The 20,032-nt window shown below is 34.6% G+C and overlaps 1 protein-coding gene across 4 annotated transcripts in view; it reads left to right on the forward strand.

Moving 5' to 3' along the window:
- TAB2 (TGF-beta activated kinase 1 (MAP3K7) binding protein 2) overlaps positions 1-17,577 on the forward strand; it is a 63,704-nt gene extending 46,127 nt beyond the window's left edge. For 2 of the 4 annotated variants that reach the window (XM_084890138.1, XM_084890139.1), the window contains 4 exons: positions 10,891-11,051; positions 11,258-11,351; positions 12,679-12,759; positions 15,632-17,577. In XM_084890138.1, the coding sequence (XP_084746264.1) occupies positions 10,891-11,051; positions 11,258-11,351; positions 12,679-12,759; positions 15,632-15,774 (479 nt within the window). In that variant the 3' untranslated portion in view covers positions 15,775-17,577. The remainder of the gene's footprint in view (positions 1-10,890; positions 11,052-11,257; positions 11,352-12,678; positions 12,760-15,631) is intronic. The other 2 variants (XM_084890140.1, XM_084890141.1) reach the window with 2 other exon arrangements.
- The last annotated feature ends 2,455 nt before the right edge of the window (positions 17,578-20,032 follow it).

A 20,032-nucleotide genomic window follows, 5' to 3' on the forward strand; every position in this document is an offset into this window, starting at 1 on the left:
ACCATTAGCCCAAAGGAATAAAATTACATTTGAGTCCTTAAAGTACTACAGGAATCAGACAAAAATGAGTGCCGAATAGGGAGAAAATAATTTTTTTAGAAATTTCAGCTTAAAATCTATAGATATAAAGAAGAGTCTTATTATTTTACCTATTAAAAACACATATTGAAATGTAGATACTGGCCAGTTACCTATCTATACTTTTCTCTTTCTCTCATACCACCTGACTCTACTTAATTTCTGGAAAGTACTAATAACTACTTTATCATTCACTGTATTCTGAGACTTTCTGGTGTTTTCTTCCATTCATAGAATATGCTTTTTGTAACATTGGCAACTCATTCGAACCAATTTTCTTGGAGGGGGTGGAAAGGCCTGCTTCCTGTGTTTTGTTATAATAGCCAGAGGCTCTTAAAAAACTGACGCTGCTGCCAAAACTGGTTTCTTATTCTCTGATATGTGTACAGAAATCCACCTGTGGTATTGATCTAACTGGTAAACAACAGTGTTTTTTTAATTATATAAACATTTTTAATGATATTTTACTATTTTTTTTTCATTTCATTTTTTATCTATATGTCTATTATGTCCATGCTGGTACTACACTGTCTTGATTATTATTACTTCCTTTTTTTTGAAATTGGGATGTGTAAGTCATACTTTGTTCCTTTTCAAAATTATTTGGGCTGTTTGGGATCTCTGACTATTACATATAAATTTTAGAATTAATCAATTTTAATTTTATTACCCTCAAATATTTTCCTACATATACTGTTTTTTATTTTATTTTAATTAATGTAGGAACAGAAGGTTGTATAATGAAAATTAACCCTCACCACAGATAATTAATAGCTATTCATAAATAGTTCATTTTCTATTCTGCTGGAAATTGAAATTATGTATCAAGCATATATATATATATATATATATATATATATATATATATATATTAACATCTCTTTTAAAAAATGAAATACGTAGAGTATTTTGATCTTTTTCTTTATTTTTTTTTTCTTTACTATTCCAGGTCAACAAGTGTAGGTCTGCTTTCTTTAAAAATGGCCACACAGTATTTTGGACATAATCTCTAACTAGTCCTTTCTTGATAGACCTTAAAATCTTCTTTTACAAACTGCAGTAAAAATTCTGTATATACATATTTGTGTCCTTGTCCAAGTATGTTGGCAGAAGATATTACTCATAGTGAAACTGCTATGTCACAGGATATATGTATTTTTTTATTTTGATAGATGTATCACTTAGGCTTGGTTATACTGCAGTGACAAACTGTGTCTTCAAAACAACAAAGGTTTATTTCTAGCTCACTTGCCCTTATAGATTAGCTGGTGGGATCTGTTCTATATCACCCTCACTCAGGGACCCAGTATGAGGGAAACTCAGTCTCTAGGTTTCCAAGACAAAGGAAATACAGCAAATCTACACTGTTTCCTTAAGCTTCTGCCCAAACACATGTTACTCTTTAGCTAAGACACGTCACATAGCCACACTTAATTCAGACAGAATGGAGAGGCTCAATTCTATATACAGTAGTGCCCTCTTATCTGGAGAATGTGTTCTAAGATCCCCAGTGAATGCCTGAAACTGCAAATATTACCAAACCATATATATATATATTTGTGTGTGTGTGTGTGTGTGTGTGTGTGTGTGTGTGTGTACACATACACGTTTTACTTACACATACATATCTGTAATAAAGTTAAACTTACAAATTAGACAGAATAAGTGATTAACGACAATTATAATAAAACTAGAGGCCTGATGCATGAAATTCATGCAAGGGGCTTGGCCCTCACCACTGTGGCTTCGTCCAGAAGTGTGTCCAGAAGGTCATTCGGCTGTCTAGTCTAATTAGTCTATTACGCTTTTATTATTATAAATGAGTAATGATAGCAATATACTGTAATGAAAATTATATGAATGTGGTCTCAGTCTTTCTTCCTCTCTTTCTCTCTCAATATCTTATTTACTGTACTCACCTTTTCAATCATGGCTTCTCTTTGGAGCATATGAATGTGTCGCGATGGCCAGCATCACCACTCCTGTGCTTTGGAGATTAAAAGTAAAATGAGGGTTCTTTGAACATAAGCACTGAGATACTACAGTTTTATCTGATAACCCATAAGTGATAAACAAGGTCGGGAGTGGGGAGGTCATGGTATAGATAGCACAAGATTTCATTATGCTACTCAGAGCAGTGTGCCATTTAAAACTTATGAATTGTTCACGTCTCGAATTTGTGATTTAATATTTTCAGGCCATTGTTGACCAAGGGTAACTGAAGGTGAAACTGCAGATTAGGGGGAATTACTATACCTAGAAGGCAGAGACCCAAAAATATTTGGTGAAGGGAATGACTACCACAGAACATGTTGCCAATTTTAATTTTGAGACTCTCCAAAGAGATTCCTCTACTAAAGTATAAACTGGTAGAATATTTATTTTTCTCATATTTATAAATGGGGAACTTCTGGCAACATTTTTAAGAAGGTACTTTTCTTCCCTCTCCCACCCACATATGTGATTGGGAAAAAATACATTTTTATCATTCTGTAGGTAAAAATGTCCTGTTTTGGTATTTTTCATTTACATCTTTAATATGAGTAAGTCCTGGTTGGTGTGGGTCAGTTGATTAAATATCATCCCATGCACCAAAGCGTTGAGAGTTTGATTCCCAGTGGGCAGATAGCCAAGTTTCAGGTTTGATCCCTGGTTGGTGTGTGTGCAGGAGGTGGCTAATTGATGTTACACTTCTCACATTGATGTTTTTCTCTCTCTCTCCCTCTCCCTTCCTCTCTCTAAAATCTCAATAAAAAAGCATGTTCTCCAGTGAAGATTACAAAAAATATGTAAATATGAGTAAGATTGAGCATCTTTTCAAGTATTCTCTTTTTTAAGCCATTTGTAGTTCTTATTTTGTGAACTTGCCTTTTTTTGTAGAATGCCTCGTCTATTTTTCCTAATGTTATTTTAACTTAGTCAATAAATTTTTTTGTTTTATAAACTTTACTTTTATATAATATTTATGTTTATCAACCTTTTTTTCCTCTGGTTTCTGGGTTTAATTTTATGTCTTATTTATAAAGCTCTTCTCCGTACCAAGATTTTAGGGGGGCGGGGGAGAGAACAAAAATTTTATGTATATATTTTCTTTAATTATAATATTTCTCCCTTAAAACCTTGAACTGGCCTTATTCTCTTTCATATGGCATCTCTTCAAAAACTTGAAATAGCTACTATATTCCCTTTTAAAGTATAAACCTTTCTAAACTATAAACATTCCCAGTTCCTATAGTGGCTCATCCCATTCACCTTTGAGGCTCTGAGCTTTGATGTGTCTAGACCCCATTTTTCTTTTTCTCTAAAACAAAAGTTTTGGACAATATCTCTACCTTTCAGCATCTTAATGATATACAAATGAATGCCAACAAAGTATTATCAGTCAGAGGCTTTATGTTTACCTATTATTAATAATGATGTACAAATAATTGAAATTGCTTAAAAATAATTACAGAGATTAAATATCATTTCTCATAGTCTTCTTACTATATTTGTTGCCCAAATTATGGGCCTACTTACAGAACTGTTGCAAGATCTGATTTTAAACTGACCTTTAAAATGGCAAAATAGATGAAACATCATGATGCTTTATTTTAGAAGAATTGCCATCTCTACATTCTTTGCTCAATCACCAAATGACCATAATTAGACAGTGTTGTATAAAACAGATATTCCTGCTGTCAACAGTTTCACTCTAGAAAAATCTTGATTTATTTTAGAAGCTGACATTGTACCTTCTTAGGTACAGTGACTTAGATATGTACCTGACTGAAGCATATAAAACTTACAGTGACAAGCAAAAATTTTAAAGAAATAAGTACCTAATACATTTCCAATGGCAAATTTAAAAAAAAAAAAAGAAAAAGGCTTACGCCCTAGCCGATTTTGCTCAGTAGATAGAGCATTGGTCTGTGGTTTGATTCCAGTCAAGGGCACATACTGGGTTCGATCCCCAGTAAGGGGCATGCAGGAGGCGACTGATCAATGATTCTCTCTCATCGTTGATGTTTTTTCTATCTCTCCCTTCTCCCTTCCTCTCTGAAATCAATTAAAAAAAAAAAAAAAAAAAAGGCCTAAGATCTTTTATCCATAAATAGCTGGTACATTATCCAATGGCAAAGGTATTTTGTTAATATGCACATTTCATTTTCTTTTTTTTTTCTTGTTATTATATGTGTACATATCTTACCATTGCCCTCCCCCCCACTTCCATACATGCTCTCCCTCCCCAGAGTTTTGCGTCCATTGGGTATGCTTATATGCATGCATACAAGTCCTTCTTGATCTCATATCTCCCCCATATTTCTTTTCTTTTTTTTTAGCTTCTAGAGAAATTAGACATTAAACTATCAAATGCCTAAAATTAGTAAAGCTTTCACCATCTAGAGTAGGGGTGTCGAACTCAATCAGAGAAGGGGCCAAAATCTAAAATCCAGCCTAAATCGCGGGCCGAATGGTTTACTGAACAGTCATAAACTGACAATGTCATAAACTGACAGCGGAGTGCAGTGATGACAGCGCGGTGCGGGCCACATTGCAAGGCCTGGCGGGCTGGATTTGGCCCGCGGGCCTTGTGTTTGACACATGTGATCTAGAGCTTCAGGTGTGTTTCTCTAATTACAAATAAAGTTTAAAATTTGTCTTCATTGTTCATCAGAAACTGACAAAAGTTTAGTAAAGGCTAAATTTTCTAAAATTGCTATATAAAATATCTAACAAACTTATTGGAGTTTTTTGAGAGCCCTAATTTTTTAATTAGTGGTTATTTTAACAACCACAAGAGGGAGTTGCATGCTTAAATTATCTTTTACATTTTAATTTTGAAAGATGATTTAAAGGGTACTAACTATTTTTTATACCTCTTATTTCTCCTTTCTTGTCTATTTCAGAGGACAAAATGGATAGGAAAGTTTAGAAAACCAAAGAAGTCAATGTATGGTAGAGGTGTTAAATAAATCACTTATTTCAATGCAAGCATATAAAAGCCACTTTTCTGCAATGTGAGCAGCCTAAAAAGTCTTGCCATATCTCAAAAACATATTGTCTTACTAAGTGAAAAATATTAAGACTAAATATAGAAGGAGACTTTAATATAAATCTCAACTTTTCTGTAAATATTTCTATTTCTTGGACTTAATATTAGAATTTTACTCTATTCATTAAAAGTCAAATTGTTTCATTATTTTACATATAATAGGAAGCCATCAAGTGACTATAATTTTCAAGGTTTAATACAAAACTTAATTAAGTTTTTACCCTCAACGAACTTGAAGTTTATTTGAGAAATACACTTGATAATGAAAAATCTAAAGTTCTGAATTTTTCCAAATGTTAAATGAAATGAACTTCTCAGTGTGATTATTTATTCTGTTTTTTTTTTAAATAAACCTTTATTGTTCATATTATTACAAAAGTTCCTCATTTTTTTCCCCTCCACCAGGTTCCTACCCCACCCTCTGCCCTTTTCCCACCCCCCATTGTCCTCATCCATAGGTGCACAGTTTATGTTCAGTCTCTTCCCGCACCCCCCACTCCTCTTTTCCCTGAGAATCATCAGTCCACTCTCCTTCCATACCTCTATTATATTCAACAGTTAATATTGTTCATCAGGATTTTTAATTCTTATCTCTGCTTCATTTATCTCTTCTTTTGGATAATTCACTAGTTCTTTCATTTGGGGGGTGTTTCCTCATTTTAGTTTGTTTGGGTTTGTGACTATGTTTTAGGTAGATCCTCTACACTAGTGTTTCCCAAACTTCTCTCATGTTGAGAATCACCTGGTGGAGTTGTTAAAACACAGATTCCTGAATCCCAACTAAGAAGTGCTAAACTAGGATTTTTGGGAACATATAGGTAAAATTGCATACCTAACTAGATGTCCTCCTCTGGTTAAGGGAATGACTCAGTCCTTTCAAGCCTTCAGCCCTCCTACCAGTCTCTGTGCAGTCTCCCACCTTCAGTCCTTGGGTATCAGGGTTCTCTCCTGTGAGTTTTCCGTTGATTATTCAGGAAGCCTTTCCGCATTTCAGTTAATTCCAGCTTGTTCCTGGGAGCGTGTCCGTGCAGCGTCCTCCTGCTTTGCTGCCGTTTTTGTTGATGATGATTTATAAATACACTGTGATGATCTGTAAACTCTTGAAATAGTGGTTCAGTGCAAATACCACAAATGAAACTGCAGTTATAGTCTTATGGTTTAAATATTTGTAATATAATTGGATATTTCATTTTATCAAGGTATACATATTTGTATACATACATATATATATGTTCTATGTGCACATTATATACATTGCTTCTGTACATAGACACAATGATGTGTCTGGATGAAAAAAAATTTTTAATCCCTTGTCCCACCTTCAGTGGACGCCCTCAGTTTAAAAGCTCCCTTCAGCCATTCTGATTCCCAGTTTCTCTGTTGTCTCTTTATACTAGAACTTCACTTATTCAGCTGTTTTAACATTCTGGACCAACTTTTTATTTATTTTGCATTGACATATCCTCATATATTCCACCACCTTGTCTTTCCATTCTACAATTTTTGTCCCAATCTATATATGAAATTTTCATTTCAGCAGTGATGTTTTTAAATTTCTGATACCTAGTTCTCTAACTCCTTTTTCATAGCAGATTTGTGTTTTGTGGGTACATTATTGTCTTATTTATTAGAATTTAAGTTCTTGGCTCTCCTCAGTTATCTTCACTTAACCTGGATTTGGTCTTTCCCATTGTTTATCTAGATCTTTTCTTATCAAATGATCCTCAAATGTGTTGTGGTCCTTGTCTATTGGTTCATACATTTTAAGAATAAAGGACTATGAAGGCTAATTGAAAATCCTTTGTAAAAAGTGAGATTAGTGACTTGGCACACGGCTTTGTGCTGATAAGTCAGGAGCCAGCTGCTACAAGAGAGCACTCCATCATCACCACCTAGCATTCTCTGTTTGTGGACCGGCTTGAGAAATGTGTTTGGGAGCCTTACAAATAAGCTTACAGCTACTTCCCTTCAGTGGGATGGGAGAGGTTGATTGTTCTATAAACAGACATCCAATTAAGCTCCTGATTTCTGGCCCATTCCTCACTTCTGTCTCCTGTTGTTACCTCTTTTCTCCAAAGTCTGGAGCCTCTAGATTTCTGCAGGGCAAGTTCTGCCTCTGTGTTAAGTGCTGTCCTTATCTAATGAGACTAGCTTTCTTCACCCTTCTCATAAGTCTATGCCATTTCATCTGCTGTCATTCAATCTTCCAGAAACTGGTTGGGATCTCTTGTCCATTAATTGCTTACTTTCTGTTGTACCATTGGATTGTACCAGTTTTATTCATCTCATTTTCATGGGGTTTTGAGAGGCAGTAGAATATATGTAAATACAATGCTCAAATTATCCTTAAACAAAAATCCTAATATAATTTATTCTTCATAGATTGGCTTTTTAAGTCCATATTAGTCTATCTATCTAATAAAAGTCTTAAGCGACTCTTACACCCAGATGACTAGAAGATAACCACGACGCTTCCTGACCACCAGGGGGCAGACACTCGATGTAGGAGTTTGCTCCCACAGCCAACCTCCCATTGTCAGCCAACCTCCCAAAGTCCCTCCCCCACAACTGGCTGACCCCCATTGGCCCCAGGCGGGACTGGGCAAGACGACCCCAACCAGCCCCATGATCGCCAGCCAGGTCGAGGGACCCCACCCATGCACAAATTCGTGCACCAAGACTCTAGTATGTAAATAATAGAAAAGGGGAGATTTTTTTTCCTTCAGCTAACCCACGAGTCTGTAACAAATCACCCCTCCTATATAAGTATGTGTTATTGGATGTGCATGAGCTTATTAATTCATGTATATGTGTGGTTGGTATAATTTTGTTTGATATCAGTTATGCCAAAAGAAAGAAAAACGTAAAAAGCCAGTCTAAGGGATTCCTTAAATCCCTATTCAATCATTTCCCGTAGAAGAGGTAGAATTTTCTAGCCTCTTCCCATAACTGTAGCCCTCATTTTTGTAAGCTTTCCTGAGTCTCTTTCCAAGCTTTCCTCTTTTTTTTAGACCCTGGAAATTTCTATGTAAAAATCTCAGATCACAAATGTAAAGGGAACTAGACATATAAAAATCCAGGCACATAGAAGAAAGAATTGCTAAGATACAGAGATCAGAACTCTTTCCTACTGTTTTCAGAGCATTTATAGCTTGTTTGCAATTAATAGACATATTTAAGAGATCCTGAGTAGTCTACAAACTAGGTTTGTCATTTCTAACATAATCATGCTAAGGTGTTTGTTTGTTTGTTTGTTTGTTTGTTTTTAATATATTTTATTGATTTTTCTTACAGAGAGGAAGGGAGAGAGAGAGCTAGAAACGTCGATGAGAGAGAAACATCGACCAGCTGCCTTTGCACACCCCCTACAAGGGATGTGCCTGCAACCAATGTACATGCCCTTGACCAGAATTGAACCTGGGACCTTTCAGTCCGCAGACCAACACTCTACCGCTGAGCCAAACTGGTTTCGGCTCATTCTTAGGTTTTATTTTTACAAGAAATAAATGCCTCTTAAATTCTAAGACATTAGATTCATAGTATTATTTTAGGGCTTGCATTTAAGCATAAATATATTCATATTTGGTCATAATTTTTCTATTGAGACATTCTCTTCATTGAGTATTTTTCCTCTGTGAATCCCATTGTAGTAGCTACCTGGTGGTGGGAGTGGGTTGCTGGAGCCGTTTGCATTTGCTTCTTCCAGGCACCCCAAGAAAATCACCAGCCTGGGGCTAATCCTATGTAATAAAGAGGTAATATGCAAATGGTCTTTACATGTGATGGTAACAACCCATCAGCAGGAGGGCAGGGCAGCGAGCTACTAGCAGGGAGGAGAACTATAGGAGGGCAGAGCAGTGAACTGCAGTGCGGCAGGGCCACTAGTGGCTACAATAATTTCAAACCCTGAAGTCTCTGTCTGCCCTGTGGTTTAAATTATGACCACTCAAGTGTGATATAAACTGAATTTCCATTTCTCAGGTAATCTTTTCTCATCCCCCTCTCCAGAATACTGAATGACATCACAGATGTATATCTTATTTTCTAATTTCAGCATAATCAAACCGTCGTTTAGTCATTAGAACCACTAAGTAAATGTCTTTAATTATTCTTTTACACATTTTAAAAAATATATAGCAACTTTCTTAGGAAAAAATCTTCAGCATTTTAAGAAATGCTACTTTTAAATAATTATTAATTTGAACAAATGATTAATTAATGCCACTTAGGACATGTTGGTAGGTGGTTGGAGTTTAGAAATGAAGGAAAGTATCTTACTTCTGATTTGCCTTTGCCTTTCTCTGCATTCCACTTCCTACCTCCCTCTTTTGTTGTTCACTCAAAAAATAAAACCCATGTCCTCATCTTTTAGGATGATAAATAAACCCTAATGCAGAATTCCTATGTTTTGATAATAGAGGGATAAAACTGCAGTTTAAATAAAATCAAATTAATTATACAAGCTTGACAAAACAAGCTGGGGTAGACAGGTTTTCAACCAGGAATATGTGTACCTTCAAAAACACCTCCCTGTGTTACGCAGTATATATTAAAATGGCAGGGAAGGTACCAGGATTTTAGTGCTTATCAGAACTAACCATGGTTTTTTAAACTGAAACATAATGCCCTCATATTTGTTTCTTCCAGTAAATAAGAAAGGAAAATTACAGAGGGAAACATCTGTGGATTGTATTAGTGTCAGATTTTTGTTGGGGAAAATTGTCAACTGTTTAAAGTTCATTTTGAAGTACTTGAACCTCAGCCTTCCCCAATCCACACCCTAGTTCTAGTTCTAGAATACACTACTAGATTAAATGACCTGAATGTGTATTAATATGCCATAGCCTTTTCCTTACTTTTTAGATTCATGGAAGTTTGAGTTTAGTTGAAGATGACTAGTCGTTCAGCATTATTGTGCTTTTCCAAATCTGCCTGTTTCTCATGGCAGGATCATCCCAAGCTGCCTTTTAATAGAAGTGGATTCAGGTGTCTTCACTTTCAATCCAGTATCCTAAAAAAAATGAGCCTCATACTGTCCAGGGATGGCTCACAAGAACATACAATACATCAATTTTTATGACTTAATAGATTTCCCAAGCAGTTCATCATTCCTGCTACTTGTGTGCTTTTTAAAAATACGTTAGGAAAATATTTTCATAAAATGTGATTGGAATATAAGATATATATTTGATTTCTCTCAATATATACTTTTTACTCTGAAATTTCAACAACTTAATGTTAACATTTATGTGGATTAAAATCAATCTGTTTTATTTGTTGATTCATCAGAATAAATTAAACCTAATTCACCCCTTCTAAAATATTTATAAAATATTTCTATTAATACCTTCTGCATGTTAAGACATATCAGACTTTTGGGAGTAAAAGGGCTTTCAGAAGGTCAGATGTAGATTAAGTAGTACCTAGTAAGTAGGTTAATTGACTAGACCAGAGCCTTTAGCGAAGTTAATAGCCTAAAAATGTTGTGTTTGGCCATAAAGTGGGTTTATTCAAACTCTTAAAAAAATTTTTTTTTTAAAGAGTGACATTTGTCCACTTAACTAATTAAGGTAATTTTCAAGTTAAGAAGTTTTGAAATTTCTAAACTCACAATATTTTGAAATGTTTAAACTCAAAATATTTTGTTTTAATGTATCTTTGGCATTCTTGGCAAACTCTTGTCACAGAAATATTCGTTTGTTTTGTTTTCACAAGGCTGCTGAAAGGTTAATTGACTAAAGTGGGTGAGTCCTCATGTTTACTAATATGTATTGCAGCTCTATTGGTACACCAAAAGGCCAGAATGGAACGACTTCAAAGAGAACTTGAGATTCAAAAGAAAAAGCTGGATAAACTAAAATCTGAGGTCAATGAAATGGAAAATAATCTAACTCGAAGGCGCCTGAAAAGATCGAATTCCATATCCCAAATACCTTCAGTAAGTCTTTCTATAACTGTTGTGGCCTCTGTGCTTGAACGTGTGAATAGGCAATCTGTCATAAGTATAAAAGCTTGATCTAGTTTTAAAAGCTCTTAATTCATACTTGTTCTTCTGTTCTTACCTTCCCCTGCCAAACTCAACTGTTTCTAACTAATGACACGAGAATTCAATGTAGATCCTTCTCACATGGAATTATCTTTCAGCTGGAAGAAATGCAGCAGTTGAGAAGTTGTAATAGACAACTCCAGATTGACATTGACTGCTTAACCAAAGAAATTGATCTTTTTCAAGCCCGAGGTAAAGTTCAGTGCATATTCAGCAGAAATTCAATGTATAAATATACCAACTATTTTCCTGTGGCTGAAAACAGATTTATCAATCATAATCTTATTGTTTCAGATTTGACTTTAGATCCAGATAGTGCTAAAGAACTATTGGTTTTTATGTTCTCTTCCCCTTGCACCTCCCTAAAAAATATTATATATTTGGTTGAGGAATAATTTGATGCATTTATATCCTTCAAATCTGCTTCAGTCATGTGTTAAAGGGAAGACAAGAATTAGTATCTCTGGCTGCATTGCAAAAGTAATAGCTATTATGTATTAAGTGAAATGTGTTATTAGCTATTTCATATTAGTGAAATGTGCTACATCACATTTATTAACATTAAAATGTATGTGCTCATACACCTTTTTAGTATTTTCCATTTGTCCTTTTACCTTTCAAGAATTATGCATGCAAAACATATTTTAAAAAGCATCCCCAACTAATGACACTATCTTAATTGACAAATAGGAAAGAGAATAAAAATATGGCTTGTACATTTTTAGGACAATGATAGTTTATTATCTTGAACTATTATTAACAAGTAATCGATACTTATTGTAGTTTTTAAAAAGTTTACAATTTAATTCAATTTCATAGACAATTAGAATGAAATTTTATAACTTAAACCTAATCCTAAGTTTGGGAAATAATAGAAATATATAAAATGGAAAAGATAGGAAAGGGAGGGAAGCCAACAAAAAAAGAAGTCCTTAATCACACTTTTGAATGTGTGCCAGAAGCCATTAAAACTGAAAGATGATTCATTCTATTTTCTTTTAAAACGTTAGTAAGCTGTTTATCTTGAAACATTCATAGCAAATGCCATAGTTTAACTTTGGAGAGAAAAAGAAAGGGCTGGTCTAGAAACTATAATTCTGAATTTGTTCCTTTTGTTTAAAATCTGAACCATTATATTACATCAGTGCAAGGTTTTTATACGTATTGGAGGCCAAGCTGTTTAGTTGCTTAAGGCCATGTTTGATCATTTAAAATTATATTTTAAATTGTTAGGTATTTTATTTTGTCCCATAGAACAGGGGTCTGGTTCTAATTATATCACTGTATTTCTAGCATTAGTTTGACTTCTTCCCCAGTTTACCACTTATAACCTCTCTTATGAGTACTGTACTATGCCTATCTCAGCGGTTTTGAAATCCTTACATATAATTTGAGATTAGAGGTACAAAATAAATGAAAAGCATTTCTGTGATTAGTTTTTAGAAATAAAATATTTGGTTTTTTTTAAAAAATATTTGGAGCTATAAACATTGAAATATTTACTTTTTATATATTTCAGGACCACATTTTAATCCCAGCGCTATTCATAACTTTTATGACAATATTGGATTTGTAGGTCCTGTGCCACCAAAACCCAAAGGTTAGTGTATCCATTAAGTGTGAAAACTGTTACATATTGAAAGCAAGATTTCAGAAAACATTATTTTTAGCAACCTTCCTCTCTAGAAGTGCTTCAAACTTAGAGACATTTTTGGATGGATTCATTAGGAACATATTTGTTGATTTTTATTTATATGCTCAGGGTTGGGGAGGATGCAAAAGTATAAAGTATTTAGCTCTTTAAAAAGTAGATGTCCTTAAGATTCACTCCCAAACTATCAATCTTGGCCCCCCCCCAAAAAATCGTCAGGTGCAAAAATTTGTATTCTTTATAATTTTGTCATGATGAGGAAGATATAATAGGGAAGTTTATTTTTCATGAGTAGCCTGTTTTATTAAAATTGTGCATAATTCTGTATAATCAAATACGCTGCATTTCAGATATGTGATTTTTGAAAACTATCACCTACTATCATTTTACAGCATTGACATTAATAGAGTATATGCTCTCCAAACTAAGATATGTCAAAATATGTGTGTGGAATTTTTACTCCAGGCATTAAGTATAATTTAATTAGGCCTACCTAATCTTGATTTTTTTTTTTTTTTTTTTTTTTTTTACTTAAATGTTTTTAAACATAGCTGAAATGTAATGAACTGTTACTATAGCAGAGCAAAGGTGAGACTAGGGCATTTGGCACAGGACACAAGTGTTCAGACACTGGGTGCTATTTAAGGAATAAAGAAAATGGTGGCATAGCCTATTTTCTTAAAAAAAAAAAAAAAAAAAAGGTATTTCAGATTCTGAATGAGTTGCCTATAAATTATCTTTTTACTCTCACAAACTAAAATCTAAGAAAAATTTTTTGTTTTGCTTCAACATAAAGTACTTGTGTGTTGAGAGTGTAGGAAAGAGGTAGAATATATATATAAAATAAGACTGGTCTTGACAATTATTGAAATGGGATAAGTGCATGAGGGTTTATTTTACTGTTCTCTCTACTTTTGTATATATGTTTGAAATTTTGCATGGCAAAAAATTTTTTAATTCATTACTTAAAAGCTTTTTCACAAAATATAGAAATTTGTACCTGGTTATTTTTTAAGAAATAACAAATGAGTCATTTTTGCCTTCAGGCTAAAATGAGAAGTTATTAGCTTCACTGGTTTATTTAGTTCTTAACATCAGATCTGCTTCACTGTGCAGTTCTTTAAACAGCTGAAATTACAGGCCATCTTGTGCAAAGTAACTTCTTTTTTCAGTTCTGATGGTTTAGTTTCCAAGAATCTTTAATAAAATGATTTGTAATTCTAAGTACTAAGTGAGATTGTGCAGATGTAAGAAAACCAATAGAGATTTTTCATTTTAAAAAGTATAGCTCCTCTATTAATTACCTTAGATATTAATAATTAAGAAGATGCTGGTATTTAATAATAGATTGAAATGTTATTCTAGATTGAGTTGCCCCTCCTACCTAAGAATCCTTTGTAGTTAAACCAAAAGGGTAGACAGTTTCAAAAAAATGTGCCAAGAATGTTTTCTAACACCTGAGTAAATCTGAAATTTATTTTAAGGTGTTTTAGGGGATACTAGTATTGTCAAATCCTTGATTTTTTTAAGTATTTTCAAGTTGCTCATGCATGTGCCTAAAAATTGTGACCAGTGCCTGAGTGTGGGAGTTTTGCAATAAAGTGCTCCTGAAAACTAACCCGTAGATAAAAGGGGCGCACAGTACTGAACACCACTTAATTATTTTTAATTTGTTATAAAAGCTTTCTGTATTTCCACCTAGTACAATAGTTTTCTTTTAAAATAGCAGGAAAGATACCATTTAGTTACTGTCTCAGTAACTGAATGATAGTAGGAAGAACTGTCAAATTAATACACATTGTTTTAATAGTTTAAGTCATTAAATTATAAACCTGACAGGGGAGATCTAATAATACATTTTCCTTTTACTTTAAACTTTCCCAAAATAATTTGAAGGAATACTATTCCAAATTTATAATGGGATCCCCCTAAAAAAGATCTCTAAGTATAATTTCATTTTAGTCACAACTTTGGAGAAATACAATAATTCCTTATATTTAAGATATCTCTATTCATTCAAAAACTCTAGAACATTGGCCTCTTAAAACTGCACTGACTTTATACTTATCAGTAAGAAAGATTCGACCTAAAGGATATGTAATTTATCTAAGATCACAGGGCAAAGAAATCAGGAGTTAGTAGCAAAGCCAGATGTAGAACTCCATTCTCACAATCTTCAATCTAGTATTCTTTCTACTGCTTCAGACTAAATTTGATATTAAAATAAAATAAAAAATGGAAAAATTTTTACCCTGTTAACTTCCCCGGGGTCTCTTTATCAGTTAATAAGATTATAGAAATTATTTCATCTTTATATTTTTTGTTCAAAGCTTACATTTTCAGCAGATAAAGAACATTTAACAAAAACTTACATTCCTGGTATAAAATAGAAATAGAAATATTGCTCAACGGGAAATGAAACTCTTAATTTTGATGAGATATAAATTCACTGTAAGTATTGTGCTGTTTTGTAGGACACCTTCCCACAGTCTCAGGTGACATTATGCGAATCTTTGCTATCAGTACGATATGATTTGATTTTCCTTTTCTCCTGCTATGAATTGGGGGAATGACGCTGGCTTCCCCTTTAGGAAGATATTGAGGTGACTGACTACCTAATGTCTGTGTAGCTATTCCCCAGGGTAGAAGTAACAACTTGATGGTGATTGGTGAGGACCAAGCTTGTGTGTCCTTTTCAGTTAGATGCTTCATCTGGTTACAGCTGACTTCATGCTGTGTAGTATAAAGAGTGCTTAAGATTGCCAGTAGTTTAAGACTTGGTGATTTTCCCTTCTAAAATAACTATTTTGCTTCCTTACAGATCAAAGGCCCACCATCAAAACACCAAAGACCCAAGATACAGAAGATGATGAGGGGGCTCAGTGGAACTGCACTGCCTGTACTTTTTTGAACCATCCAGCCTTAATCCGCTGTGAACAGTGTGAGATGCCAAGGCATTTCTGAGCCAGTAGGCCTTACATCTTCTCCAAAACCACATCTGAAGTTCAAGAAACTAGTCTGTCATCGGGGGGAAAATTTCACTGCTACTTAGGACTTTGTCAAATTGAAGGTGTGACAAGATGGTGTTGTGCTAATGTTCAGTGTCAGCCCACGGAGCTAATAATACCTCAGTCTAATATTATGGGCAGTTGAAATTCATCGTATGAAAGGTAATCTGCTGAAAGACTTGGTTGCCCGCTGCCTAACCATGTACAGTGTTACCAGTACCCATTACGGATAATTCTCAAAATATTAGTGCCTACGTGTTCCCAATTCCTTTTTCCCCTCATGTCACTACTGAATTTTGACAAGAGGAAGGAATAAAACGATGGCTTTTTTTTTTAAGCTTTCAGTGAAACACTACAAACGTGAAGAAAAAGAACAAGGTTTAACTATTTAAAAACTGCTGCCGCACAGTGCCCGCGGAGAGGGGAGAACGTCACACATCTGTGGTACTCTTGGCCTTGTCTTTGTCTTCCCTGAAACGTCTCCACTCTGAAGCCAGCATCTAGGGTCTAAAGATGAACAGGAAAGCAGCATGCATTGTCTGTACAAACATGCAGTGAAGTACCCCAACGCTTTCCTACTGTACAGATCTCTCAAGTCTGCTTTAAGTGATTTCTTTTCTCCTTTATTATTTCCTTGTATTTCTATATGTATAGTGTAATAGTCTTTTGTTAACTAATTTTCTTTTTTCCTTTTAGTGATTAAGCACGATCATGTCCCTTTTTAAGCCTTACCCAAAAGAAGCAATGCCTTAAGATAAAAAAGCATTAATGAAATGAAACTATGCACAAAATACTTCCTCTGCTTACTCTGTGCTTTACCCTCATGAGTGCTGATATTCTGTGAAGACATACAGATGCTGCACAATGAATTGCAAGAAATATTACAAGACCTTTGTCTACAGGTCACACTGTATACTGACTTTAGAGGTGGGTGACACAACAGTGTTCTGTCTTCCACGGGGAAGCTTAAAACAAGATATTTTTAACCCACTGAAAGAGCAACAAGGTTAAACTTGCTTCATCTGCCTGGTGTCCCACAGAACTTCCACAAGAGATCACTATTGGGGAAGTACAGTTTCAAAACCAGCAACAGCAGCAGTACCTACAGCCCCTGTTTTTTTGAAAGAGAAGTTTAAATGCTTTACTATTGGGGCAATTTGTTTCTAAACCTGACTTGGTGGCAGTATCATGTGTATTTATAAAACAAGGCTAGTCATATTTAGGACAACTGAAGAAAAGCTGGAAAAGAGAAAAACAAGCAAACTTGAACACTGAAGCAACCTCAAGCATCTCTTTATTTTCATGATATATTTTTATAAGGAAAATAAATATTCAGATGATCAGGAATGTATATAACTAAATAAAATCAAGAAAAGAAATAACAGTATGCATTTAAAAAGAATTATGAAATTATATATCAGTGCTTAGAATGGGGCTAATGGAAGTGCTGAATTGTAGCAAAAGATAGGAGATAATGTAGACTGTCACCCATTGTAAATGTTTGCAAATGGATATTTTTTAAATAAACAGGATTATTACAGGTGATCTATATGAATGTCAAAGCCTTGAATTCCAGGTTTTGCACTGTGTATATGTGAAGAAATATGACAATCCTAGTTAATTAGACAGTAGACCCACAGCCCTTACATTTGATGCATTTTGCTTTAAAATAGGCCTTGTTTTTCAGCTTCCTCTGCAGTTCTATGTGAAGATTGATAAATCAGTTTTTACTTGTTTTATTAATAAAATGTAATTTGGATATCTTGAGTTGATGGTTTTGTGATTTAGCTGGGTAAACTATCTTTGTAACAGATAAGTTATTTATAAAAATTAAAAAACTTATATTCTAATGTGGATTTTGTGACTTGTTTTTAAAGTTTGTGGGACAGGAGATAATTTATAGTTAATTGAAACCAGAGAAAACTCATTGTCTGTAGTCTTCTCATGACATCATGGCATTCAACTGCATTATTTGGATTATTTTTATTAATTTCCCCAGGCTTTTTAACTGATGAGAGAAACCAGGTTTCAGCTAAGAAAAAAAAATTTGAATATAGCATCTTTTTTCATAGTTAGAGCTTTTCCTTTCTTTTGGGGTTTTTTAAAGTTTACCCCATTGTTGAAAAATGTGATTTCTTGGGTCATTTAGCCTGAGGAGTCATTTAGTTCATGTTTGCTCTCGAATAATGTGTAGGTGCTGAGAATGGTATTTCTCTTGAAGAGCACCTTTGTACTAAGAGTTTTCTACAAATTATGACTCAGTTTTTCTGAACTTGAAAAGAGCAAAGTAGCATTTACTGATCCCCTTATGACGTAACCATAGAAAACCCTGCCTTGTCTTGATTGGTCTTTTAAACCTGGTGGGACAGGAATATCCTTTACCAGGGAATATGAGGCCTAGACATGGTGGTGGTCTGGAGACCACCTTCCAGGAGTCATTGCACTAAGATACAATTACAGGTACTAAGAACCGCAAATGCGAAGATGGACTTCTGTTTCTCATCACTGTCTCTGGGTGCTGACGTTCTCTTTATTTTAAAGACGCCGGATAGCAAGCAGTGCATGCAAACTGGACTTCTCAGAAAAACTTATATTAACAAAATGTTGACCAGTACCTACTGTCATAACAAATACATTATATGAAGATGCATGTTGTATTGCAAATTTGGGGGGGAAATAAAAATTTATTTTGCTGTTAAACTTATTTTTTAAAATAACTTGGATCAGTTTATATAGTCTTATGCAGAAAACCATAGCTAGTCTATTAGTTATTAACTTTTTTTTTTTTTTAATCCTCGCCAGAGGATATGTTTTGATTTTAGAGAGGAAGGAAGAGAGAAAAAAATCAAAAAACATCAATGGGCTGCCTCCAGGACATGCCCTGACCAAGGAATCAAACCCGTAACCTACGTATGTGCACTGACCAGCAATCACACCGCAGCCTTTGGTTGCACGGGACAACAATCCAGCCAACTGAGCCACTCTGACCAGGGCTTAGCTATTAACTTTAAACATATTTTAATCAAAGCATTCATAAACAGCAAAGTTAACACACATTTCAAAGTTTTCTTCACCCCAATTTAATGTCGATGGGAGGTTTTTAGTGAGCAGGGATAGGTTTAAGAAGTGAATGGTATAAGATACAATATTCAGTCCACGAGTAATTAAAGTTGGCTGCATTGCCTTAGAAAATATAAATCTGTAGTGACAACAAAGGACATTCCAAATTTAATATCTGCCTGCTGGGTATTAGCATAGTTTTCCATATAGTATTACAAAAACCTTCTATTTCTCTATGACAAGTGAACACATTTCTGGCTTCAGTTTTCAGAAGCTACAATTATATCCATTTTACTTGGAGATAAAATCGCTCTGAGCTGCATTTTAATTTTTATTGCTTTCATCTGAAAATATAATCAGGCAACAGGAGAAAAAAAAGGGACTTTCTAAAGAAAACAAAAGTTTTGTAGCTTTTTATTTCTTGGGTTGGGTTTTTCCCCTCTATGTAGCAAGCTGTTTGGATTTTTTATCTAAGGGAGTGTAGTTAATCATACAAAAACGTTTGGTAATGCATTGTGCTTGTAACTATGCATTTCTTCCTGTATTATTGGTTCAAAAATAGAAGTGCTGTATAGTGTAATAGTTAATACTGATTTACCTAGTTGTTTGGAATGATTATGAAAGCAATTGCATTTTATTTTTTTTAATATATTTTATTGATTTTTTTACAGAGAGGAAGGGAGAGAGAGAGCTAGAAACGTCGATGAGAGAGAAACATTGACCAGCTGCCTCTTGCACACCCCCTACTGGGGATGTGCCCACAACCCAGGTACATGCCCTTGACCAGAATGAACCTGGGACCTTTCAGTCCGCAGACCGACACTCTACCACGAGCCAAACCGGTTTCGGCAGCAATTGCATTTTAACACTGACACATCATTGTTCCCCAAGTAGACCGCCAAAATCTCAAGATTCGAGACAGAGTTAAATTATGCCATCTTCCCATATTTACTCCATAACCTTGGGATACTTCCTTGTTTTTTATATTAACGTGAAACCCACCTCCCAAGGTGTTAGGGGACTAATGTGAAACTTCCTGAACCAATCCCTTCTCCCAGTAGGGGCTGGATTATCCTAAAGTAGTAGGTCATGTTCTTACACAAATGAGTTTTAAGGCATTTTTTCCACAGTGTTAATGAACAAAGCAGTAAGTA

The sequence above is a fragment of the Pipistrellus hanaki genome, assembly GCF_964339955.1.
Source record: "Pipistrellus hanaki genome assembly, chromosome: 7".
NCBI lineage: Eukaryota > Metazoa > Chordata > Mammalia > Chiroptera > Vespertilionidae > Pipistrellus > Pipistrellus hanaki.